The sequence below is a fragment of the Pristiophorus japonicus genome, chromosome 15, assembly GCF_044704955.1.
Source record: "Pristiophorus japonicus isolate sPriJap1 chromosome 15, sPriJap1.hap1, whole genome shotgun sequence".
In the NCBI taxonomy this organism is placed as follows: Eukaryota; Metazoa; Chordata; class Chondrichthyes; family Pristiophoridae; genus Pristiophorus; species Pristiophorus japonicus.
Genome location: NC_091991.1, coordinates 96533916 through 96561231, shown reverse-complemented (window position 1 = coordinate 96561231; position 27316 = coordinate 96533916). Strand labels below are relative to the sequence as shown.

The 27316-nt window shown below is 45.6% G+C and overlaps 1 protein-coding gene across 2 annotated transcripts in view; it reads left to right on the top strand.

Moving 5' to 3' along the window:
* The first annotated feature begins 2541 nt into the window (after positions 1-2541).
* Positions 2542-27316, top strand: part of kdm5a (lysine demethylase 5A) — a 316406-nt gene continuing 291631 nt past the window's right edge. The window contains exon 1 of one of the 2 annotated variants that reach the window (XM_070900728.1): positions 2542-3124. In XM_070900728.1, the coding sequence (XP_070756829.1) occupies positions 2978-3124 (147 nt within the window). In that variant the 5' untranslated portion in view covers positions 2542-2977. The remainder of the gene's footprint in view (positions 3125-27316) is intronic. The other variant, XM_070900727.1, reaches the window with a different exon arrangement.

Sequence of the window (27316 nt, the reverse complement as noted above, 5' to 3'; positions counted from 1 at the left end):
CACGGGCTCCCAGGCCGCCTGCAATTTCTGCGGTCTGGAAGAGTCCGTGTTCCATGTTTTTATGGAATGCACGAGGTTGCAGCCCCCGTTTTATTATTTAAAGGGGCTGCTCCTGAAATTCTGGCTGCACTTCAGTCCCACACTCCTGATCTTTGGACACCCTGTGCGGAGGGGAGCGGGTAGGTCCGAGGGCCTCCTCGTAGGACTGCTCCTGGGCACGGCCAAGAGTGCCATCAGCCGGTCCAGGCAGCAGGCGGTCGAGGGGGTCGTTCAACCTGACTGCCTGCCTCTAATCCGCGCCAGGGTGTCCTTGGAGATGGAGCACGCAGTGTCCACCGGTACGCTCGCGGCCTTCCGCGAGAGGTGGACGCCGGAGGGACTGGAGTTCATCGTCACGCCCGGCAACCAAATTATAATTTGATTTTATGTTTTAAAATTTAATTTGTTTTAATTGCCGGTGTTTTTTAGTATCCCCCTCCCCTTTTATAGGGGGCACTTAGGAAAAATATTATTTTAGTGCCAAAAAAAAAAGGGCGTTGTAAATGTTTGGTGCGTCCCCCAGATCGGGGGGCCACGGTTTAATGTTTTTGTTTGCTCCAAAAGAGTTTCATGCACAAAGACCCCCAGGTCCCTCTGCACCACAGCATGTTGTAATTTCTCCCCATTCAAATAATATTCCCTTTTACTGTTTTTTTTCCCCAAGGTGGATGACCTCACACTTTCCGACATTGTATTCCATCTGCCAAACCTTAGCCCATTTGCTTAACCTATATAAATCTCCTTGCAGCCTCTCTGAGTCCTCTACACAACCCTCTTTCCCACTAATCTTAGTGTTTACTGCAAATTTTGTTGCACTACACTCTGTCCCCTCTTCTAGGTCATCTATGTATATTGTAAACAGTTGTTTGTCCCAGCACTGATCCCTGTGGCACACCACTAACCACTGATTTCCAACCGGAAAAGGACCCATTTATCCCGACTCTCTGCTTTCTGTTCGCCAACCAATTCTCTATCCATGCTAATACATTTCCACTGACTCCGCGTACCTTTATCTTCTGCAGTAACCTTTTGTGTGGCACCTTATCGAATGCCTTTTAGAAATCTAAATACACTACATCCATCGGTACACCTCTATCCACCATGCTCGTTATATCCTCAAAGAATTCCAGTAAGTTAGTTAAACATGATTTCCCTTTCATGAATCCATGCTGCGTCTGCTTGATTGCACTATTCCTATCTAGATGTCCCGCTATTTCTTCCTTAATGATAGTTTCAAGCATTTTCCCCACTACAGATGTTAAACTAACCGGCCTATAGTTACCTGCCCCCTTTTTTAAACAGAGGCGTTACATTAGCTGCTTTCCAATCCGCTGGTACCTCCCCAGAGTCCAGAGAATTTTGGTAGATTATAACGAATGCATCTGCTATAACTTCCGCCATCTCTTTTAATACCCTGGGATGCATTTCATCAGGACCAGGGGACTTGTCTACCTTCAGTCCCATTAGCCTGTCCAGCACTACCCCCCTAGTGATAGTGATTGTCTCAAGGTCCTCCCTTCCCACATTCCTGTGGCCTGCAAATTTTGACATTGTTTTTGTGTCTTCCACTGTGAAGACGGAAGCAAAATAATTGTTTAAGGTCTCAGCCATTTCCACATTTCCCATTATTAAATCCCCCTTTTCATCTTCTAAGGGACCAACATTTACTTTAGTCACTCTTTTCCGTTTTATATATCTGTAAAAGCTTTTACTATCTGTTTTTATGTTTTGCGCAAGTTTACCTTCGTAATCTATCTTCCCTTTCTTTATTGCTTTTTTAGTCATTCTTTGCTGTTGCTTAAAATTTTCCCAATCCTCTAGTTTCCCACTAACCTTGGCCACCTTATAAGCATTGGTCTTTGATTTGATACATTCCTTTATTTCCTTGGTTATCCACGGCTGGTTATCCCTTCTCTTGCCACCCTTTTTTTTCACTGGAATATATTTTTGTTGCGCACTATGAAAGAGCTCCTTAAAAATCCTCCACTGTTCCTCAATTGTGCCACCGTTTAGTCCTTGTTTCCAGTCTACTTTAGCCAACTCTGCCCTCATCCCACTGTAGTCCCCTTTGTTTAAGCATAGTACACTCGTTTCTGACACAACTTCCTCATCCTCAATCTGTATTACAAATTCATCCATATTGTGATCACTCATTCCAAGAGGATCCTTTACTAGGAGATCGTTTATTATTCCTGTCTCATTACACAGGACCAGATCTAAGATAGCTTGCTCCCTTGTAGGTTCTGTAACATACTGTTCTAAGAAACAATGCCGTATGCATTCTATGAATTCCTCCTCCAGGCTACCCCGTGCGATTTGATTTGACCAATCGATATGTAGGTTAAAATCCCCCATGACCACTGCCGTTCCTTTTTCACATGCCTCCATTATTCCCTTGATTATTGTCCGCCCCACCGTGAAGTTATTATTTGGGGGCCTATAAACTACGCCCACCAGTGACTTTTTCCCCTTACTATCTCTAATCTCCACCCACAATGATTCAACATTTTGTGAATGATCTGTAAACCCTTGGGTTGACGAGCAGCTGATCCTTGGCAGTTTGAAAACAGAGCGTGCAGCTTCACCCACCCATCCCAGGCCCTGCCCGCAGGCCCGTGTTAGTGAGAGGCGCGCCGTGCGGCTTTGCCCGGGCCTGCGCCCGCCCCGCGTTGTCGTGCCCGCGCGTGTTGTCGTGCCCGCGCGCCTGTTGCCGTGCCCGCGCCGTTTGTCGGGCCCAGACCGAGCGCAGGATGTCCACCACCGGCGGCTGAGGTGCCGCGCCATCTGAGTGAGTGTTGACTGCGGAGCGGGACTGAGCTAGGGGCTTGGGGCTGCCCGAGGCCCGGGCCGTGCTGCTGTGGGCAGCGGGTGCTGAGCCCGGCGCGGCCCTTTGTGCCGGGGACTGCCGCCCATTGGCTCCCCCCAGGGCGCCGCCAGCATGTGGATCTTTTCCGAGTTCATCCCGCCGCCCGAGTGCCCGGTGTTCGAGCCCAGCTGGGAGGAGTTCAGCGAGCCGCTGGCCTACATCAACCGGATCCGGCCTCTCGCCCAGCGCAGCGGCATCTGCAAAATCCGGCCGCCCAAGGTAAGCTCTCCCAGGGCACATCCCCCTCCCCCTCTCTTCCCCCTCTCCTTTCCCTGGGCTCATCCCCTCCCCGGGCACATCCACCTTCCCCCCCACCCCACTTGCCCCGGGCACATCACCCCCATGCTACACCAGTATGCAGTATGGTATTTTTCTTATTCTCCATACTAGTTGTTGATCGTATCGTTCCACGATTCCAGTCTTACTATCGTCCCAGTTTTAACATTTGAGCACCTGAACAATGTGAAAGTAGGCAACTTTGACATTGCAGTAGCACTCGTCCCCTTTGAAGATCAGCCATGATGTTATTGAATGGCAGTGTAGGCTTGTAGGGCCAAATGGCCTACTGCTATTTTTTGTGTTTTTGCACCCTCCCCTCAGTATTGCACAGGGCACCTTTGACAATGCAGTCGTGCCCCTCCCCTCAGTATCGCACTGGATTGCTGGTACAGGTTGGGAGGCAATGTCTAAACTTTTGACCCAGAAGCAAGAGTCGTGTCAAATGATCAAATCTGGTGCAAAGATCTGCTGGAGGACGTGAACACCAATCCTGCTAACTCACCTGCTAAACAAGCCCTGAACTATTTGAACTAATGTGACCTGAAAAAGTAATTTGAGCGATTTTAGGATTTGATCCAATGTCCCATATCGTGAGATTATTGATTTTTTTTCCCCCACAGGATTTTAAAAAGCTTGCTTTAATGCAAGTAAAAAAGAAGTCTGGAGACGTTAGTTAAGATGCTAATGTGCTGCCCTTGATGCTGTTTTCCTCGTAGTAAATAAGAAGCAGTTTGATGACTTATGCTTAATTGATTGGCCTTTCACAACCAATGGACTTGGGAAAGAGTGTCTGGTTGACACAGCCAAAAACCTTATGATTTAGACGCTATGTTTTTTTTGGTTCAAATTAGACTTTGTTTAAATGATTCTATTAGTTGTGCCTCCTCATGCAGGGGCAGTTGGAGAAGTATTTTTCTGTCAATAACACTGGGGCAGGGAAATGACAGTGTTGCCATTATTGGTAACTCAAAAATAGACATGCCCATTCTGTTGCAAAATTTTTGATCTCATTCTGACTGACTGACAAGTCAGAAGTAATGCAGAATGTCAACTAAAAGACAATTGGGCTTTAGCAAAAAAAAGGTACATTCAAAACTAAAACATAGAAAATAGGTGCAGGAGTGGGCCATTCGGCCCTTCGAGCCTGCACCACCATTCAATAAGATCATGGCTGATCATTTGCCTCAGTACCCCTTTCCTGCTTTCTCTCCATACCTCTTGATCCCTTTAGCCGTAAGGGCCATATCTAACTCCCTCTTGAATATATTCAATGAACTGGCATCAACAACTCTCTGCGGTAGGGAATTCCACAGGTTAACAACTCTTGAATGAAGAAGTTTCTCTTCATCTCAGTCCGAAATGTCCTACCACTTATCCTAAGACTGTCAGGATGCAGAGATTATTATGTTTAAGGAACATGGCCCGTTGAAATGGGGAGGGGAACCTGTACATTATTGTGATATCATCATGTCAAGATAAGTACTAATTAAACTAAGGGGATCCTGAACAAGGGGGCATAATGTTACAGTTAGGACTAGGCCATTTCGAAGTGAAATTGGGAAGCCTGTAATTACACAAAGGGTGGTGGAGATCTCGAGCTCTCTCTGCCAAAGGGCTATGGATGCTGGGGGTTAGTTGAAATTTTCAGGCCTGAGCTTGATGAATTTTTAGGTAAGGTATGGAGGTAAATGAAGTTGAGGTACAAATCGGCCGTGATCCAAGTGAATGGAACAGGCTTGAGCAGCCGAATGGCCTACTCCTGTTCCTTTCATCGGAACTGTTGTTCTACGTGCACCTTATTGTGGAATAAAGCAGCTTAAAGAGCTGAACCTCATGCCAACCAGTGTGCACTCAGTCCATTTTTGGAGAGATTCAAGAAATACGTGTGCCATGACCTGGATATCCAGTTCGGGTCAGAAAGTGGTTCAATGTGACAGCCCAGTGTGTCCCTATCATGTAAGTAGATAGAGGCCGTGTGAGGCAACTCTAAAAGTATAGTAGTATTAGGCAGTCCCTTGTATCGAGGATGACCTGCTTCCACACCAAAAAGGGATGAGTTCACAGGTGTTTCAATGGGGGACCTGACATTCTAGGTCCCGAACTACATCCTGAAGGGTGGAAGGTGCCTGTGCGTGGATTTTTTTAACGTGGGGGTGGCTGTTGCACACCAGCCACCACATGGACTTGACCGAGCTAGGTCTTGATGCAGTGGCAAGGGTTAACCAAGACGACTGGATACCAAGCTCTGATGCACAGACCTAGTGTGCACGCATGCTCCTACTATCCATGTCTCCAAGATAAGAGAAGACTAATTGATGTCCTGTTTCTGACTGCTCCATTTTTGATCGGGGCGGAGGAGCAGTGAGAGATTGGGGCACAGGAGCGAGGGTTCGGGGCCCAGAAGAGGCGATGGCCCAGGGGCAGCACGGGCCAGCCCACACTCAGAGGGGTACAATGCCTCCCTTCGTGCTGTGCCCTTTGACTCAGGGCCCAGCTACCCAAACTTACCTACTGAGGCGCTAACTTTACCGCCCCAAAATCATCAAAGCCAAAAATCCAGCCCTTGGTCTTTTCTCTCAGACTCCTTGAAGGTTTTTAAATCTCAGATTCTCCAACATTTCGGATTTTCTCCAACATTTGGCCATTTAAAAAATCTTGTATTCCCTGACATTTGGGAGGATTTTCTGTCAGATGTCCCTTGGGATGTTTTACTATGTTAAAGGAGCTATATAAATTCAAGTTGCTGCTGTTGAATTTAGATCAGGTTCCCCAATGTTTGGTGGGTATTCTGCACAGATTCACCGACGTTTGCCAAGCTTAATCCGATTCTTTGACATTTGGAGCTAATTCTCTCACATATGAATCTTTATCTCCGATTCCCCAACAGTTGGAGGTTGTTCTCTGAGACTCCGTGATATATCGCTCTAAAAGTAAGACACGCTCAGACTGCTTACTGACACTCATGAACTTGAGGGTATTTATGATTGGCCACATGTGGTAAATTGAAATAGACACTCTCATTGGGAATGTCATCTGAATATTCATGCTCGCATGGTGTATGTATGTGTACTTTGACACTTGTGTATTTGTGATGAGTAGAGAAGCAGAGCAGCTTGTTGAGTGCTTCATTTCCTTGATTACTGAATGGTGGTAGGTGTTTAAGTATTTATACATGTGAAGTACGTTTACCTGTATTGTGTGTAAGCTGATAAGTTAAATTCTATATGGTATTTTGGATTTATTGGTGCTTTGTGAATCAGATTCCTTCATTCTATCCATTTTTCTGTGCAAGCTAATTAGTGGCTTTGATATATACATATTCCTTTACCTGTGTAGTGAGTTTCTTTCTAATCTTTTTAAAGCCTAGAATACTCAGCAAGATGGAAGTTGGTACCTGTTTAACACCACTGGGTTAGGGTGCTAAGGTATTGCAACAGTGAGGAAAGGAGGTCTGGGATTTGATTGGTGTACAGGGGTTCGGCAACTCTCGAGGATGGGGTGGGGTGGGGCTGATTGGTGTACAGGGGTTCTACAGCTCTGCGGGAGGGGTTGATTGGTGTACAGGGGTTCGGCAGCTTGGGGCGGGGGGGGGGGGGGGTTGATTGGTGTACAGGGGTTCGACAGCTCTTTGGGAGCGGGGAGGGGTTGATTGGTGTACAGGATTTCGACAGCTCTGTGGGAGTGGGGAGGGGTTGATTGGTGTACAGGGGTTCGACAGCTCTGCGGGAGCGGGGAGGGGTTGATTGGTGTACAGGGGTTCGGCAGCTCGGGGGTGGGGGGGGGGTTGATTGGTGTACAGGGGTTCGACAACTCTGGGGGGCGGAGGGGAGAGCCTCGGGTTTTAAGAAGAAAAATAAAGAAAATATGTTTTTAATTCTTGGGATGTGTGTGTTGCTGGCAAGGCTGACATTGCCATGCCCAGTTGCCCTGAGCAGCTTGTGGTGGGCCTTTTTGAACCACTGGTAGCAGCTTTATTGAACATTTCAGAAGGCAGTTGGTGTGGGACTGGAGTGATGAATAGGCCAGACGAGCTAAGGGTGGCAGGTTGTCTTCCCTAAAGGTCATCAGTTGAGTTTTTATGACAATCCAACAGCTTCATGGTCACTTTTATTGATAGATTTTCTTTCCAGATTAAAAAAAAATGTTCAAACTGCTATAGTGTAGTTTGAATTTGCATTCCCTGCACTGCACTCTCGAGAACAGGAGTCGGTCATTCAGCCCCTCGAGTCTGTTCCGCCATTCAATGAGATATGGCTGATCTGCGACCTGACTCCATATAAAGGTTGAACCCTTCAAATTCAGCACCCTCGGGACTGGGCCTGTGCCGGACGAGAGAATTTGCTGGACAATGGGAAGTCACGCCCACCCTCGACTTACCGGGTCCTGATGACCACGCTCGTGCCCCTGACCGCCTCCGCCACGCTCCGGCTCAAATTCCTGCCACGCTCCTCCTCTGTGCTGCTTTATTGAACGTTGCCTCACAAGATGGCACCCCGACCCCGAAGCTGGATTTGCGCATGTGTTGTGCAGAAGACTATTACGCAACCTCTCTGGGCCCAGCAACCGTTGAGGAGAGAGGAGGAAAGATTTAAAGAACAGAAAGCGGCTGCTATATTAAACGTCGACGAATTAGAAGATAATTCTGACCGGGTAGTGCTGACAATGTTTGCGCATGAGCCCCACTGGGACTGGGAATAGTGTCGGACAAGGGAGGTTGCTGGGTCAGAGGGGTTTTGAGGGGTTCAACCTGTACCTGCTTTTGGCCCATATCCCTTAATACCTTTGATTAACAAAAATATCAATCTCTGATTTAAAATTAATAAATCACATCTGCCTACATTGAAATCCATTTGCTACAGTTTCACCCAGTCACCTTAATCTGCCCCTGTGTAATTTTCTGCTTTCATCTACACTGCCGACAATGCCACCTATCTGTGTCATCGGCAAATATGGATACAGGCAACTCTTGATTATCCGGGTCCCTCGGGGATTGTGCTATGCCGGGTAAACGATTTCTCCGTTAGAGCGATTAACATAAAGTTAAAACCTGATGCCTTCCCAAGCCGAAAGGACTGCGAACACACCGGCCCGATGCCTTCCCAGGTCGGAATTTTAAATCCCGTTACAACGGTTTTCCGTTGGATCCGTGTGCAGATAATCGTGAGTTGCCTGTATATAACTTTCTGTGCCATCATCTTAAGTCATTAATAAATACTGTGAATAGTTGAGGCCCCAACACAATTCCCTGGGAGACACCACCAGTTGCATCCTGACAATTTGAGTACCTGCCCATTATCCCTACTCCGTCCCCTGCCGCTCAGCCAATTTCCAACCCAGGTCATAATTTGTCCTCAATTCCGTGGGCTTCTACTCGAGTTAATAATCTCTTAGGAGGGACTTGATCAAATGCCCCTGGAAGTTCATATAAATAACATCCATTAGACACTCCCCTGTCCACTACTTTAGTCAACTCCTCAAAAACTTAAATCAGATTTGTCAGGCATGACCGACCTTTCACAAATACATCAACTGATAACTGAAAATTTTCGAGGTGTTCAGTCACTCTCTCCTTAATTATCCCTCATTTCTCTTGCCATTGTTTTAAAAAGTGGAATGATATGTGTAATTTTCCAGTCTGAAGAATCGGTTCCTGAATCACCAGAACTTTGCAGATACGCGTCCTCCCCCACCCCCCCCCCCCCCCCAACTATAATCTTCCAATGTTCTCACCTACTCCCTTTAAACCCCTGGGATGGAAACCATCTGGCCCTGGGGATTTGTCACTCTTTAGTGCCATTATTTTCTTCATTACTGTTTTTACTAAGTTAATTTTATTGGGTCCCTGTCCCTGATTCAATATTAGTTTCCTTGGGATTTCTGGCGTACTATCCTCTTCCTGCTGTAAATACTGATGCAAAGTATTATCCAACATGTCTGCCGGTTCCTTATCATTGATACAATCACTGAGGGGGCCAACATTGCTCCTGATCACCTGCTTTTTCCTAATATCATTGTGCAAGTTTCTTTTCATACACCCTTTTTGTAGCTTTTGCTGTTTTGTGACCCTTTGCTGTTCTTTGTATCTTTCCCATTTGCCAGGATCTGTGCTAATTTGTATTTTTGTAGCTTTTTTCCTTTGTTTTATGCTGTCCTTTACCTCTTCGGTCGTCCATGGCTGAGCTCTTGCCCCTCCGGTATAAACTGGTTCCAGCATATCACCTTCAATTCTTTTTTGAACATCTTGCACTGATCACCTGCTGTTTTACTCATTAACAGATTTTCCCAGTTTACTGTGATCAGTCTTTATCTCATCCCTTTGAATCTTACCCAAATCTAGAATCTTAGTAGCCATTTCTCCCTTTCAAATGCTACGTTGAACTCGATCATATTATGGTCATTCACTATAGGGTAAAAGTTTGTGCACAGTTAGGCTGTTAACTAAATCTGGCTCACTACTCATTACTAAACTTAATATGGCCTGCCCCCTTGTTGCCTCTGACATATTGTTGTAGAAAACTATCCCAGACACACTCAAAATTCACTACCTTTCTGATGGGTGCTATAATAGTGTAGTGTATTCAGGATGAATCAAAGCACTTCATATTCAATCAGTCTTATGTAGGTAAATGTAGCAGCCAATTGCACACAGCAAGATCCCATAAGCAGCACATGAGAGGAATGGCATGTTCATTTTTTTTTGGGTGGTGTTTAAGATAGGAATGTTAGGCCACGACACTGAGAACTTCCATCTTTTATTGGAGTATTGCCTTGGGATCAGTGACACATTCTGTGGTGCTGTACACCACAGGTGAGACTAGTTTTATTTATAAATATCAATTGTGCTCTGTTTAAGAGGATATAAAACTTTTCGCATCCTTTTAGAAACAAAGAAAATAGGAGCAGTAGTCGGCCATTCGGCCCTTCGAGCCTGCACCACCATTCAAATGATCATGGCTGATCATCTACATCATATTCCTGCTTTTTCTCCCATACCCCTTGATGCCTTTTTTGTCTAGAAATCTATCGAGCTCCCTCTTAAATATATTCAGTGACTTGGCCTCTCCAGCCTTCTGTGGTAGAGAATTCCACAGGTTCACCACCCTCTCAGTGAAAACATTTCTCTCATCTTGGTCCTAAATTTCCTACTCTGTTATCATAGGCAGTCCCTCGGGGTCGGGGATGACTTGCTGCCACACTAAAAATTAGTACTCCGATGACTAACTTATTTTAAACTGTGGAAGATGCCTGTGCGTGAATTCTTTTAACGTTGGGTGGCCATTGCACACCAGCAACCACACCCGATATCCTGAGACTGACCCCTTGTTCTAAACTTCCCATTCAGGGGAAATATCCTCCCGGCATCCAGTCGATTCAACCCCATTAGAATTTTATACGTTTCAATGAGATCCCCTCTCATTGTTCTAAACACAAGTGAATACAGGCCTAGTCGACCTAATCTCTCCTCATACGACAGTCCGGCCATCCCAGGAATCAGTCTGGTGAACCTTCGCTGCACTCCCTCTGTGGCAAGTATATCCTTTCTTGGGTAAGGAGACCAAAACTGCGCACAATACTCCAGGTGCAGTCTCACCAAGGCCCTGTGTAACTGTAGTAAGACATCCTTGCTCCTGTACTCAAATCCTCTTGCAATGAAGGCCAACATAACATTTGCCTTCCTAACTGCTTGCTGCACCTGCATGTTTTCTTTCAATGACTGGTGTACAAGGACACCAGGTCCCTCTGTACATCCGACACTTCCCAAACCATCACTATTTAAATAATACTTTGCCCTCATGTTTTTCCTACCAAAGTGAATAACTTCACATTTATCCACGTTATACTGCATCTGCCATGTGTTTGCCCACTCAGTCAACCTATCTAAATCGCCTTGCAGCATCTTTGCATCCTCCTCACAACTCTTAGTCCCACTATATATAATAAAAAATAAATAATATCTGGGGCCCAAGCACTGATCCCTGTGGTACCCCACTAGTCACTGCCCGCCACCCCGAAAAAGACCCGTTTATTCCTACTCCTGTTTCCTGCCTTTAACCAATTTTCAATTCATGCCAGTACATTACCCCCAATCCTATGTGCTTTAATTTTGCACACTAACCTCTTGTGTGGGACTTTATCAAAGGCCTTCTGAAAATCCAAATATACTACATCCACTGGTTCTCCCTGATCTATTACATCCTCAAAAAAACCTCCAGCAGGTTTGTCAAACATGATTTTCCTTTCATAAATCCATGTTGACTTTGTTTAATCCCATTGATTTTATCTAAGAGTGCCTTTATCACATCCTTTAAAATAGATTAGCATTTTCCCTACTAATGTTAGGCTAACCGGCTAATAGTTCCCTATTTTCTCTCTCCCTCCTTTTTTAAATAGTGGGGTTACATTTGCCACCCTCCAATCTGCAGGAACTGTTCCATGTTCTATTGTATTGGAAGATGACAATCAATGCATCTACTGTTTCTATGGCTACCTCTTTTAGTATTCTGGGATGCAGATCATCAGGCTCTGGGGATTTATCGGCCTTCAGTCCCATTAGTTTCTCCAACACTATTTTCTGACAAATAATCATTCATTTCCTTTAATTCCTCTTGCTCACTAAACTCTTGGTTCCCTAGGATTTCTGGGACGTTATTTGTCTCCTCTTCCATGAAGAGAGAACCGAAGTATTTATTTAATTGTTCTGCCATTTCCTTGTTCCCCATTATAAATTCCCCCGTTTCTGTCTGTAAAGGATCTTTACGTACTTGTAGAAACTTTTGTAGTCGGTTTTTATGTTCCTTACAATTTTACTCTCATACTCTCTCTTTCCCCTTTTAATCAATCTCTTGGTCCTTTTTTGCTGAATTCTAAACTGCTCCCAATCCTCAGGCTTGCTACTTTTTCTGGCAACTTTGTATAGCTCCTCTTTGAATCTAATACTATCCTTAATTTCTTTTGATAGCCATGGTTGGGCCACTATTCCTTTTTACACCAGAAAGGGATGTATAACTGTTGCAATTCACGCATTCGTTCCTTAAATGTTAGCCATTGCCTATCTACCATCATGCCTTTTAATGAATCTTCCCAATCTCTCATAGCCAATTCATTCCTCATACCTTCGTAGTTTCCTTTGTTTAGATTTAGGACCCTAGTTTTGAATTGGACTACTTCACTTTCCATCTTCATAAAGAATTCAATCATGTTATGGTCACTCTTCCCTGAAGGACCCCGCACAACAAGACTGTTAATTAACCCCTTCTCATTACACAATACCCAATCTAGGATAGCCTGTTCCCTAGAAGGCTCCTCATCATACTGGTCTAAAAAACCATCTCGTACGCACTCCAGGAATTCATCTTCCACAGTATTATTACTAATTTGGTTTGGCCAGTCTACATGTAGATTAATGTCATCTATGATTACTGTAGTATCCTTGATACATGCATCTCTAATTTCCTGTTTGATGCCGCCCCCTACACTACCAATGCTGTTTGGAGGCCTTTGGACAACTCTCACCAATGTTTTCTGCCCCTTGGTGCTCCTCAGCTCCACCCAGACTAATTCTGCATCTTGATTTTCTGAGCCAATATCCTTTCTCACTATTGCTCTGATTTAATCCTTTACTAACAACGCCACACCACCCTCTCTATCTTTTTGCCTGTCCTTCCTAAATATTGAATATCCTTGGATATTCAGTTCCCAACCCTGGTCACCCTGCAACTATGTCTCCGTAATTGCAACTATATCATATTTGTTTACATCTATTTGTCTACCTTATTACCGATGCTTCGTGCATTCAGATGCAATGCTTTTAGATTTATCTTGTTAACATTATTAGACATCTTAACATTATTTTGTACTATGGCCCATTTGTCTTATCGCTATTTTTTCTTACCTCGACTCTTTGTTAGTGCACTCTTTTGTTTGTTTGCTCTGTCCCTTCCTGACATCATCTGGTTATCCTTACCACAATCATTTTCCTGAATTGCTTCCTTTTTTTTTCTCTTTAGCATTTTAGATTTCTCTCCACTAGGACCCTCCTCCCCCACCCCCCTTACCTCCTTAGTTAGTCGGTTCACTAGAGTTCTGGTCCCAGCATAGTTCAGGTGTAGTCCGTCCCCACGGAACAGCTCTCTCTTTCCTGTGCCGCGAATCGAAACGAACTTCTCCCACACCAACCTCTGAGCCACGCATTCATCTCCCTGATTCTATTGACCCTATGCCAATTTGCTCGTGGCTCAGGTAATAATGCAGAGATTATTACCTTTGTGGTTCTGCTTTTCAATTTAGTCCCTCGCTGTTCAAACTCTGTCAGCAGAACCTCTTTCTTAATCCTACCTATGTCATTAGTACCTAAATGTACCACGTCAACTGGATTCTCCCTCTCCCACTCCAAGTTCTTCTCTAGCCCGGAGAAGATGTCCTTTACCCTGGCACCGGGTAGGCAACACAGCCTTCAGGACGCACGCTCTTGGCTGCAGAGAACCCTATCTAGCCCCCTCTATACTGTCCCCTCCTACAACCACCTGCCTCTTTACTCCCCCCACTTGAATGGCTTTCTGCACCACGGTGCCTTGATCAGTCTGCTTGTCCACCCCCAGTCTGCACACTTGTTCACAAGGGTTGCAAGAACCTCAAATCTATTGGACAAGTGCAGGGACTGAAGGTCCTGTAATACTACCTCCTGGATCCCTGTACCTGCCTCACTCGCAGTCACACCCTCCTGTCCCTGACCACGTGTCAATTCTGAAGTATTTAATCTAGAGGGTGTGGCTGCCTCCTGGAGCAAAAGATCCAGGTAACTTTCTCCCTGATGTCTCTCAATGTCTGTAGCTGGGACTCCAGCTCCTCAACTCTGAGCCGAAGTTCGTCGAGCCGCAGACACTTAGCGCAGATGTAGTCGCCCTGGACCAAAACGTCCAGAAGCTGCCACATATTGCAGCAGCAACACATCTCCTGTTTTCCCATTATTTAATTTAATTAATTAGTTTAGTGTTAATCAAGTATTTACTCTGCATAGCTTATTAAATTAGTTAAACAAATAAAGGTTACTTTTTATTATTTAGTTATGCTATATGTTAATTTAAAAGAAAAACTTAGCCCACAGTCACTACCAATCACTCACCTGCCTTACCTGTGATGTCACACAGCAGAGTTCTCCCCACCCGGAGCAGTGTGATCTCCTGGGAGAGGCAAAAAGAGAAAAACCCAGACCAATTGGGGAAAAAATCTGGACAAATTCCCCTCTGAACCAGCCAGGCGATGGAAACTAGTCCAGGAGATCATACTGGCCGTATGCTGTGGTCTGCTGTGGCTTTTATCCCCGCTCTCGGGCCTCAGTCTGCTCCCGCTCAGGTACGCTGCTGCTCTGCGGAAAAAGTTAGGAAAAACAAGGCAAAGCAACACCTCCCGCTCTCACTTCACTGAACTGTCCTACTTCCCAAACTCTGTGTTCCTCCTGTGTTTTGTTCAAATTACATATGGCCTCACAGCCCCCCGCCCCTCCTGTGTTTGTAACTTCCTCCAGCCCTATAATCCTCCGAGAACTCTCTGTTCCTCCAACTCTGGCCTTTTGTGCATCCCCACTTCCTTGCAGCACCATTGGCAGCTATGTCATCAGCTACCTAGGCCTGAAGCTCTGCAATTCTCTCTCTAAACCTCATCCTTTGAAGATGCTCCTTAAAACTTGCCTTTTGGACTAAGCTCATCATTACCTGTCCTAATACCTCCTCCTTTGGCTCTGTCAATTTTTGTTTGATGACTCTCTAGTGAAGCGTCTTGGGATGTTTTTGCTATGTTAAAGGCACTGAATGTAAAGGGAAGTTGTTGCGTTTAGGGAAAGGCAAGGATGTTCACTTGGCTCGAGCACATTTTCTTCCTGGAAGATAACTTGAATTTTCAATTTCCACATAGATTAAAGACAGCAAGATCTTGTTTGGATAATGTGACTAGCTCTACGCTTGTTCAGTCTTAAAGGGACCACCAGAGGCAATATTAAGCCACTTGATGGGGCTCAAGTTTAACATATCATCCAAAACCGGCACCTTGGAGAGTGCCCCACTCCCTCAGTACTGCATGGAATTGTTAGTGTATATTATGTGCTGAAGTCCTTGGAGTGGGGCTTAAATCTGGAGTGGACCTTCTGACGCAGGCGAGAGTTCTACCATTGAGTCAAGGCTGGTAGCAGTATGCCGAATGCTATATCCGAACTTTGGACCAGCAGCTAAGTTGATAAATAGGACTGAGCACTTGCACTTTGTGGAAGGACAGGTTACTGGAAACAAAGTGGCTTTCAGGTGAGTTACTTAAAATCGAAGGGAAAAGTTTCCAGAGCAATGTTCAATGTTGACATCAGTTTCAGGAGAAAGAGTTGTGAATTCAAGGTTCGATGAGAAAAGATGAATTCACAGTTAATGTATAATTTCTTGGAGAAGTTTGTGACTGTGAAATAATTTATCTAGGGAGGCTGTGCAGGTGAAGGATGTGATTAATTTGAAAATGGTGTTGGATGTGTCCATGGCAGAATGGGCTAATGAGGATTGAGAGAGAAAATAAAATATGGCCAGCCTCAATGGATAGAAATGGCCTCTTTTTTTGGTTTGGTCGATATTGGGGGTTGAGGGAGGTTAGTTTAAGTATGTATGTCTAAGGATGCGTCATGGGTATCATCATCATCAGCAGTCCCTTGGGATTGAGGAAGACTTGCTTCCACTCCTGAAGTGAGTTCTTTGGTGGTTGAACAGTCCAATATGAGAGCCACAGACTCTGTCACAGGTGGAACAAACAATCGTTGAGGAAAGGGGTAGGTGGGACTGGTTTGCCGCACGCTCCTTCCGCTGCCTACGCTTGATTTTTGCATGCTCTTGGCGTTGAGACTTGAGGTGCTCAGCGCTCTCCCGGATGAAATTTCTCCACTTAGGGCGGTCTTTGGCCAGAGACTCCCAGGTGTCAGTGGGGATGTCGCACTTTATCAGGGAGGTTTTGAGGATGTCCTTGTAACGTTTCCGCTGCCCACCTTTGGCTCATTTGCCGTGAAGGAGCTCCGCATTAAGCACTTGCTTTGGGAGTCTCATGTCTGGCATGAGAACTATGTGTACTGCCCAGTGGAGCTGATGGTTAGTGCTTCCATGCTGGGGATGTTAGTCTGGATGAAGACGCCAACGTTGGTGCGTCTGTCTTCCCAGGGGATTTGTAGGATCTTGCAGAGACATTGTTGCAGATGTATCTCCAGTGACTTGAGGTGTCTACTGTACATGGTCCATGACAGGAGAGCGGGTATTACTACAACCCTGTAGACCATGAGCTTGGTGGTAGATTTGAGGGCCTGGTCTTCGAACACTCTTTAGGCGGCCAACGGCTGCCCTGGCGCTCTGGAGGCAATGTTGAATCTGCTCTTCAATGTCTGCTTTTGATAAGAGGCTCCCGAGGTATGGAAAATGGTCCACGTTGTCACGGGCCGTGCTGTGAATCTTGACAGTGCTGTGCGGCGAGGACAGGCTGGTGGAGGACCTTTGTCTTAGGGATGTTTAGTGCAAGGCCCATGCTTTCATATGCCTCAGTAAATACGTCGACCATATCCTGGAGTTCAGCCTCAACGTGCGCAGACGCAGGCGTCGTCCGTGTACTGTAGTTCAACGACAGAGGTTGGGGTGATCTTGCACCTGGCCTGGAAGCGGCGGAGATTAAACAGCTTCCAACTTATTCTGTATTTTAGTTCCACTCCAGCTTATTGACTGTGAGGTGGAGCATGGCAGCAAGGAAGATTGAGAAGAGGGTTGGTGTGATGACGCAGCCCTGTTTAACCCTGGTCCAGATGTGGATTGGATCTGTAATGGATCCGTTGGTAGGGATCACGGCCTGTATGTCGTTGTGGAGCAGGAGAAGGATGTTGACAAACTTTTGGGGGCATCCGAAACGGAGGCGGCCGCTCCATTGACCCTTGTGGTTGACCGTGTCAAAGGTCTTTAAGGTCAAGAAAGGCCATGTATAAGGGCTGGCGCTGCTCCCTGCATTTTTCCTGCAGCTGTCAAGCGCAAAGATCATGTCCATTGTGCCCCGTAGGGGACGAAATCTGCACTGTGACTCCAGGAGGAGCTCCTCGGCCACAGGGAGAAGACGGTTGAGGAGGACTCTAGCGACAGCTTTCCCAGTGGCTGATAGCAGGGAGATTCCCTTGTAGTTGCCACAGTCGGACTTGTGCCCTTTTTTAAAAATGGTCACGATCACTGCATCTCTGAGATCTCCTGGCATGCTCTCCTCCCTCCAGATGAGAGAGGTGAGGTCATGTATCTGTGCCAGCAGTGCCTTTCCGCCATACTTTAGTGCCTCAGCAGGGATTTCATTCGCTCCCATAGTCTTGTTGTTCTTGAGCTGTCTTATGGCTTTTCCTACCTCGTGCAATGTTGGGGTTTCACTGAGGTGGTGGCAGGTCGCATGCTGCGGGATAGAGTCGAGGATACTTGAGCCTCGATTGAGGAGATCTTCAAAGTGCTCCTTCCTGACCGCCTCGGTGTCCTTGATGAGTGTTTCCCCGTTCTTGCCCAGCAGTGGGGTGGGGCCTTGGGAGTTTGGACCGTAGGTAGCCTTGACTGCAGTAAAGAATCCTTGTCGGCCATTTGTATCTCCTGTGCTTTCTCCATCCACCACCTGTTCTTTTAAGTCCCGGGTTTTTTGTTGGACCTCCGCCTTGAGCCGTCTGTAATGTTGTTTTGCTGCTCCCGAGTTGAGTTGTTGCTTGAGGCTCAGAAATGTTCTGTGCATGCGATCTATAAGTTCTTGGATCTCTTGATCATTCTCATCAAACCAGTCCTAGTGTTTTCTGGTTGAGTGACCAAGTGTTTCTTCGCAGGCACTGGTTATGGAGGCCTGGAGGGCAGACCAAGCACTGTGGGCATTCAGAATCTCGGGGTCATCAAGGCACGCCAGGTTAGCTGTGAGGCGCTGGCTGTATCGGGCTCTTTTAGCTGGGTCTTTAAGTGCCCCGGCATTGACTTTTTTGCGGCACTGCTTCTGCTGTCCCCTCCGCTTTGGGGCTATGTTAATATCGATGATGGATAGGATTAGGCGGTGGTCCGTCCAGCAGTCATCCGCTCCTGTCATGGCACGGATGATGCGCACATCTTTGCGATCCCTGACTTGGACGATGACATAGTTGAGCAGGTGCCAGTGTTTGCAGTGAGGATGTTGCCACGATGCCTTGTATTTGTTCCTCTGGCGGAACAGGGTGTTGATGAGAAGTTCATGTTCTAGACATGTTGTTAGGAGTAGGGTACTGCTCAAGTTGGCTTTCCCTAACCCCTCTCTGCCAGTCGTGGCTCCCCAGAGGGCTGTGTCTTTGCCGATCCTGGCGTTGAAGTCACCTAGGAGGCGACCATTCATGAAGTTTGCTTAATTTACTGTTGGGAGTCGGAGAGGAATTTGCTCGAGATTTGTTCTGAAACTTTAAACTAAATAGTGGGAGGGAGAGTTCAGGTGAGCAGAAATTTTAGGAGAAGGCAAGAGAGCAGGGAAGCAGTGGGGGAAATGATAACGAGACAGGAAGGGACAGAATGTATTTATTTAAAAAAAAATGTGTATCAGAAAGTGGGGTCAAGGCAGGGAATAACGGATTAAAAAAAAAAAATTAAAAGCTCTTTATCTGAATGCACGCATCATTCGCAATAAGATAGATGAATTGACGGCACGAATAGATATAAATGGGTATGATCTAAGCCATTAGAGACATGGTTGCAAGGTGACCAAGACTGGGAACTGAATATTCAGGGGTATTTGACAATTCTGAAGGATAGACAGAAAGGAAAGAAGGTGGGATAGCTCCGTTAATAAAGGATGAGATCAGTGCAGTAATGAGAAATAATATTGGCTCAGTCAGAAGATCCAAGAAGGAGAATCTGTTTGGGTTGCGAAAATAAATAAGGGGAAGAAGTCACTGGTGGGTGTAGTCTCTAGGCCCCCTAACATTAGCTACACTGTTGAACTGAGTATGAATCAAGAAATAATGGAGGCTTGTAAGAAAGGCATAGCAATAATCATGGGCGATTTTAATCTTCATATTGATTGGGCGAATCAAAGTGGCCAAGGTAGCCTTGAGGAGTTCAGAGTGTATCCAGGATGGTTTCCTTGAACAGTACGTTATGGAACCATCCAGGGATCAGGCTATCTTATATCTAGTACTGTGTAATGAGACAGGAGTAATAAATGATCTCGTTGTAAAGGATCCTCTCGGAAAGAATGATCATAGCATGTTTGAATTTCAAATTCAGTTTGAGGGTGAGAAAGTTGGATCTCAAATCAGTGTCCTGATCTTAAATAAAGGCGATTACAAAAGTATGAAGGTAGAGTTGGCTAAAGTGGACTGGGAAAATAGATTAAAGTGTAAAGCGGTTGATAAGCAGTGGCAAATATTTCATAACTTTCAACAAAAATACATTCCAGTGAGAAGGAAAGACTTTAAGAGAAGGGAATACCATCTGTGGCTAGCTAAGGAAGTAAAAGATGATATAAAACTGAAAACAAAGGCATACATTAGTGGAAGGCCAGAGCATTGGGACATTTTTGAAAACCAGCAAAGGATTACTAAAAAAATAATAGAGGGAAAATAGATTATGAGCGTAAACTTGCAAGCAATATAAAAACAGACAGTAAGAATTTCTACAGGTATATAAAAAGGAAGAGAGTGGCTAAAGTAAATGTTGGTCCCTTAGAGGATGAGATTGGGGAATTAATAATGGGGAACAGGGAAATGGCAGAGACTTTGAACAAATATTTTGTATCTGTCTTCATGTAAAAACATCCCAATAGTGGATAATTAAGGGGCTATTGGGAGGGGGAACTTAAAACGATCACTGGAGGAAAAAGTACTCAGTAAAATAATGGGACTAAAGGTGGACAAGTTCCCTGGACCTGAAGGCTTGCATCGCAGGATCTTAAAAGACGTGGCTGCAGAGATAGTGGATGTATTAGTTGCAATCTACCACAGCAGTCGCCGGAGGCGGGAGTGGGAGCAGCAGGGAGTCCGGGGATCGGCGGAGGCCTATAATGGCACAACAGTCGTCGGAGGTGGGAGTGCGAGCAGCAGGGAGTCCGGGGATCGACGGAGGCCTATAAAGGCCAGCCAGTGCAGCTGCAGCAGGGTGAGAGGGCAAAAAAGTAGAAAGAAATCGAAAGGTGATGTCACAGCCAAGGGAGTAAGTGATTGGCTGGTGACTGCTAAGTAGTTTTTCTTTTTCTTTTATCAGTAAGTAACCTTTAGCATTGTTGTTGCCAATTTAAGTTTATCTAGGGGTTAAGTCATGGCAGGACAGCTCGGACACGTGTTCTGCTCCTCCTGTACTATGTGGGAAGTCAGGGACGCTTCCGGTGTCCCTGACGACTAAGTGTGCGGGAAGTATATCCACCTGCAGCTCCTGACGGACCGCATTGCGGCACTGGAGCTGCGGGTGGATTCACTCTGGAGCATCCACGATGCTGAGAATGACGTGAATAGCACGCTTAGTGAGTTGGTCTCACCGCAGGTAAAGGGTCCACAGCCAGATAGGGAATGGATGATCAACAGGAAGAGCAGTGCAAGGAAGGTAGTGCAGGGGTCCCCTGCGGTCATCCCACTGCAAAACAGATACACCGCTTTGGGTACTGTTGAGGGGGATGACTCATCAAGGGAGGGCAGCAGCAGCCAAATTCATGGCACCGTGGGTGGCTTTGCTGCACAGGAGGGCAGGAAAAAGAGTGGGAGAGCTATAGTGATAGGGGATTTGATTGTAAGGGGAATAGATAGGCGTTTCTGCAGCCGCAACTGAGACTCCAGGATGGTATGTTGTCTCCCTGGTGCAAGGGTCAAGGATGTCTCTGAGCGGGTGCAGGGCATTCTGAAAAGGGAGGGTGAACAGCCAGTTTGTCGTGGTGCATATAGGTACCAACGATATAGGTAAAAAAAAACGGGATAGGGTCCTACAAGACGAATTTAGGGAGCTCGGAGCTGAATTTAAAAAGTAGGACCTCAAAAGTAGTAATCTGAGGATTGCTACCAGTGCCACGTGCTAGTCAGAGTAGGAATCGCAGGATAGCTCAAATGAATACGTGGCTTGAGGAGTGGTGCAGAAGGGAGGGATTCAAATTCCTGGGATATTGGAACCGGTTCTGGGGAGGTGGGACCAGTACAAACCGGATGGTCTGCACCTGGGCAGAACCGGAACCAATGTCCTAGGGGGAGTGTTTGCTGGTGCTGTAGGGGAGGGGGTTAAACTAATATGGCAGGGGGGTGGGAACCTATACAGGGAGACAGAGGGAAGTAGAATGGGGGCAGAAGCAAAAGATAGAAAGAAGAAAAGTAAAAGTGGAAGGCAGAGAAACCTAAAGCAAAAAGAGCCACATCACACTAAAAATCTGAAGGGGCAAAGAGTGTTAGAAAGACAAGCCTGAAGGCTCTATGCCTTAATGCGAGGAATATTCGTAATAAGGTGGACGAATTAACTGCGCAGACAGCAGTTAACGGGTATGATGTAATTGGCATCACGGAGACATGGCTCCAGGGTGACCAAGGCTAGGAACTCAACATCCAGGGGCATTCAACATTTAGGAAGGATAGACAGAAAGGAAAAGGAGGTGGGGTGGCGTTACTGGTTAAAGAGGAAATTAATGCAATAGTACGAAAGGACATTAGCTTGGATGATGTGGAATCGGTATGGGTGGAGCTACGGAATACCAAGGGGCAGAAAATGCTAGTGGGAGTTGTGTACATGCCACCAAATAGTAGTAAGGTTGGGGACAGCATCAAACAAGAAATTAGGGATGCATGCAATAAAGGTATAGCAGTTATCCTGGGTGACTTTAATCTACATATTGATTGGGCTAACCAAACTGATGGCAATGCGATGGAGGAAGATTTCCTGGAGTGCATTCTGGATGGTTTTCAAGATCAATATATCGAGGAACCAACTTGGGAGCTGGCCATCCTCGACTGGGTGATGTATAATGAGAAGGGACTAATCAGCAATCTTGTGCGAGGCCCCTTGGGGAAGGGTGACCATAACATGGTAGAATTCTTTATTAAGATGGATAGTGACGCAGTAAATTGAGAAACTAGGGTCCTGAACTTAAGGAAAGGTAACTTCGATGGTTTGAGGCGTGAATTGGCTAGGATAGACTGGCAAATGATACTTAAAGGTTGACGGTCGAGGCAATGGCAAACATTTAAAGATCACATGGATGAGCTTCAACAATTGTACATCCCTGTCTGGAGTAAAAATAAAACTGGGAAGGTGGCTCAACCGTGGCTAACAAGGGAAATTAAGGATCGTGTTAAATCCAAGGAGAGGCATATAAATTGACCGGAAAAAGCAGCAAACCCGAGGACTGGGAGAAACTTAGAATTCAGCAGAGGAGGAAAAAGGGTTTAATTGAGAGGGAAAATAGAGTACAAGAAGAAGCTTTCCGGGAACATAAAAACTGACTGCAAAAGCTTCTATAGATATGTGAAGAGAAAAAGATTAGTGAAGATAAATGTAGGTCTCTTGCAGTTGGATTCAGGTGAATTTATTATGGGGAACAAAAATGGCAGACCAATTAAACAAAGACTTTGGTTCTCTCTTCACGAAGGAAGACACGAATAACCTTCCGGAAGTACTAGGGAACCAAGGGTCTAGTGAGAAGGAGGAACTGAAGGATATCCTTATTAGGTGGGAAATTTTGTTAGGGAAATTGATGGGATTGAAGGCCGATAAATCCCTGGGGCCTGATAGTCTGCATCCCAGAGTACTTAAGGAAGTGGCCCTAGAAATAATGGATGCATTGGTGATCATTTTCCAACAGCCTATCGACTCTGGATCAGTTCCTATGGACGGGAGGGTAGCTAATGTAGCACTTTTTAAAAAAAAAAGGGAGGGAGAGAGAAAGCGGGTAATTGTAGACCGGTTAGCCTGACATTAGTAGTGGAGAAAATGTTGGAATCAATTATTAAGGATGAAATAGCAGTGCATTTGGAAAGCAGTGATAGGATCGTGTCGAGATCGTGTCGAAATCTCGACTCCCGATAAACGACTCAGACACCTTCAGCTCCAGCAGAAGTTTCTTTAATTTACTTGCCCAGTCAATGGCTAAGTGAACACCTTCGAAATGGTACAATTTCACGAGATATTTATACAGTAAAACCCAAGTTATGGCCTCTCCCTGTGTATTGGCTCTGTCTCGCAGTCAGTGAATACAGATAAAGAGTTCATTACTACATCCTTGTCCTGACATGGTTTCCAGATATTTCCTTTTGTCAGGGTTATTAGTTGGCCAGCCGGCCATTGCTTGATGAGAGTGTGGTAATGAGTTATTATCTGCCTTGCATTGTGTCAGGATTGTCCAGTTTCCTGGTCAGTTATTTTTTTGCATCAAATGGATGACATCTCCACAAGAGATAATGGCTGGTGGTTTGAGTACTTCGAAAAGGGTGGGGTGGAGTGGAACTGGTGTCGTATAGACAATAGGAGAGCACCATGGGGGGGGGGAGATTACTTGTCTCAGCAGGACTTGCCTCCCAGCTGTCTAGTGGCTATCAGCCATTTCAAGCCAGGTTTAGCTGTTTATGCAAACCGACTGCTTGTTGCAGAAATTCCTGGAAGGACTAGGACTCCATTTCGTTTTATATTAAAAAGGGCACAAAACTACAGTGTGGTACAGCTTAGATAAAAATATATTTCCACATTCGGTCCATGTCAGCATGGATTTATGAAGGGGAAATCATGCTTGACAAATCTTCGACAATTTTTTGAGGACGTAACCAGTAGAGTGGACAAGGGAGAACCAGTGGATGTGGTGTATTTGGATTTTCAAAGGGCTTTTGACAAGGTCCCACACAAGAGATTGGTGTGCAAAATCAAAGCACATGGTATTGGGGGTAATATACTGACGTGGATAGAGAACTGGTTGGCAGACAGGAAGCAGAGAGCCGGGATAAACTGGTCCTTTTCAGAATGACAGGCAGTGACTAGTGGAGTGCCGCAGGGCTCAGTGCTGGGACCCCAGCTCCTTACAATATACAATAACGATTTGGATGAAGGAATTGAGTGTAATATCTCCAAGTTTGCAGATGACACTAAACTGGGTGGCGGTGTGAGCTGTGAGGGGGACACCAAGAGGCTGCAGGGTGACTTGGACAGGTTAGGTGAGTGGGCAAATGCATGGCAGATGCAGTATAATGTGGATAAATGTGAGGTGATCCATTTTGGGGGTAGAATATTATCTGAATGGCGGTAGATTAGGAAAAGGGGAGGTGCAACGAGACCTAGGTGTCATGATTCATCAGTGATTGAAGGTTGGCATGCAGGTACAGCAGGCCGTGAAGAAGGCAAATAATATGTTGGCCTTCATAGCTCGGGGATTTGAGTATAGGAGCAGGGAGGTCTTAATGCAGTTGTACAGGACCTTGGTGAGGACTCACCTGGAATATTGTGTTCAGTTTTGGTCTCCTAATCTGAGGAAGGACGTTCTTGCTATTGAAGGAGTACAGTGAAGGTTCACCAGATGGATTCCCGGGATGGCAGGACTGACATGAGGAGAGACTGGATAAACTGGGCCTTTATTCACTGGAGTTTAGAAGGATGAGAGGGGATTTCATAGAAACGTATAAGATTCTGACGGGACTGGACAGATTAGATGTGGGAAGAATGTTCCCAATGTTGGGGAAGTCCAGAACCAGGGGACACAGTCTTAGGATAAGGGGTAGGTCATTTAGGACTGAGATGAGGAGAAACTTCTTCACTCAGAGAGTTGTTAACCTGTGGAATTCCCTACCGCAGAGAGTTGTTGATGCTAGTTAATTGGATATATTCAAGAGGGAGTTAGATATGGACCTTACGGCTAAAGGGATCAAGGGGTATGGAGAGAAAGCAGGAAAGGGGCACTGAGGGAATGATCAGCCATGATCTTATTGAATGGCGGTGGTGGCTCAAAGGGCTGAATGGCCTACTCCTGCACCTATTTTCTATGTTTCTATTTCTTATTTTTAAAAAAGGAGGGAGAGAGAAAACAGGGAATTATAGACCGGTCAGCCTGACCTCAGTAGTGGGTAAAATGATGGAATCAATTATTAAGGATGTCCTAGCAGTGCATTTGGAAAATGGTGACATGATAGGTCCAAGTCAGCATGGATTTGTGAAAGGGAAATCATGCTTGACAAATCTTCTGGAATTTTTTGAGGATGTTTCCAGTAAAGTGGACAAGGGAGAACCAGTTGATGTGGTATATTTGGACTTTCAGAAGGCTTTCGACAAGGTCCCACACAAGAGATTAATGTGCAAAGTTAAAGCACATGGGATTGGGGTAGTGTGCTGATGTGGATTGAGAACTGGTTGTCAGACAGGAAGCAAAGAGTAGGAGTAAATAGGTACTTTTCAGAATGGCAGGCAGTGACTAGTGGGGTACCGCAAGGTTCTGTGCTGGGGCCCCAGCTGTTTATATTGTACATTAATGATTTAGACAAGGGGATTAAATGTCGTATCTCCAAATTTGCAGATGACACTAAGTTGGATGGCAGTGTGAGCTGCGAGGAGGATGCTATGAGGCTGCAGAGTGACTTGGATAGGTTAGGTGAGTGGGCAAATGCATGGCAGATGAAGTATAATGTGGATAAATGTGAGGTTATTCACTTTGGTGGTAAAAACATAGAGACAGACTATTATCTGAATGGTGACAGATTAGGAAAAGGGGAGGTGCAACGAGACCTGGGTGTCATGGTACATCAGTCATTGAAGGTTGGCATGCAGGTACAGCAGACGGTTAAGAAAGCAAATGGCATGTTGGCCTTCATAGCGAGGGGATTTGAGTACAGGGGCAGGGAGGTGTTGCTACAGTTGTACAGGGCCTTGGTGAGGCCACACCTGGAGTATTGTGTACAGTTTTGGTCTCCTAACCTGAGGAAGGACATTCTTGCTATTGAGGGAGTGCAGCGAAGATTCACCAGACTGATTCCTGGGATGGTGGGACTGACCTATCAAGAAAGACTGGATCAACTGGGGCTTGTATTCACTGGAGTTCAGAAGAATGAGAGGAGACCTCATAGAAACGTTTAAAATTCTGACGGGTTTAGACAGGTTAGATGCAGGAAGAATGTTCCCAATGTTGGGGAAGTCCAGAACCAGGGGTCACAGTCTAAGGATAAGGGGTAAGCCATTGAGGACCGAGATGAGGAGAAACTTCTTCACCCAGAGAGTGGTGAACCTGTGGAATTCTCTACCACAGAAAGTAGTTGAGGCCAATTCACTAAATATATTCAAAAGGGAGTTAGATGAAGTCCTTACTACTCGGGGGATCAAGGGGTATGGCGAGAAAGCAGGAATGGGGTACTGAAGTTGCATGTTCAGCCATGAACTCATTGAATGGCGGTGCAGTCTAGAAGGGCTGAATGGCCTACTCCTGCACCTATTTTCTATGTTTCTATGTTTCTCTGTTAACTCTCCAAGGGTTTTCTGTGCGGACATAAGTGGCCACATACGCTGGCCTAAGTTAGTTTGGAGTAACTATTAGCTGGCCAAAGTGGCCTAAATGGCAAAATGGGCGGCGGTGGCTTGTAACGCCCCCTTTTGGAAAAAAAACTAAAATAAACTGTAACTAACTCACTTACACTGGTGCAAATTGAATGTGCAAAATGGCGATTTTTAAGATAGTCCAGAAAAATCAAGTTGCTCCAAAAAAAATGGAGCAACTCCTGGGCAATTTTGAGCCCATAATGTGGGCAAGTGTGAGGTTATCCACTTTGGCAGGAAAAATAAAAAAGGAAATTATTATTTAAATGAGAGATTACAAAAAGTACAGGGGGACCTGGGGGTCCTTGTGCATGAAACACAAAGTTAGTATGCAGGTACAGCAAGTAATCAGGAAGGCAAATGGTATGTTGGCTTTTATTGCAAGGGGGATGGAGTATAAACGCAGGGAAGTCCTGCTGCAACTTTACAGGGTATCGGTGAGGCTACACCTGGAGTACTGCGTACAGTTTTGATCTCCTTATTTAAGGAGGGATATACTTGCATTGGAAGCAGTTCAGAGAAGGCTCACTGGGTTGATTCCTGAGATGAAGAGGTTGTCTTATGAAGAAAGGTTGAGCAGGTTGGGTCAATACTCATTGGAGTTTAGAAGAAAGAGGGGATCTTATTGAAA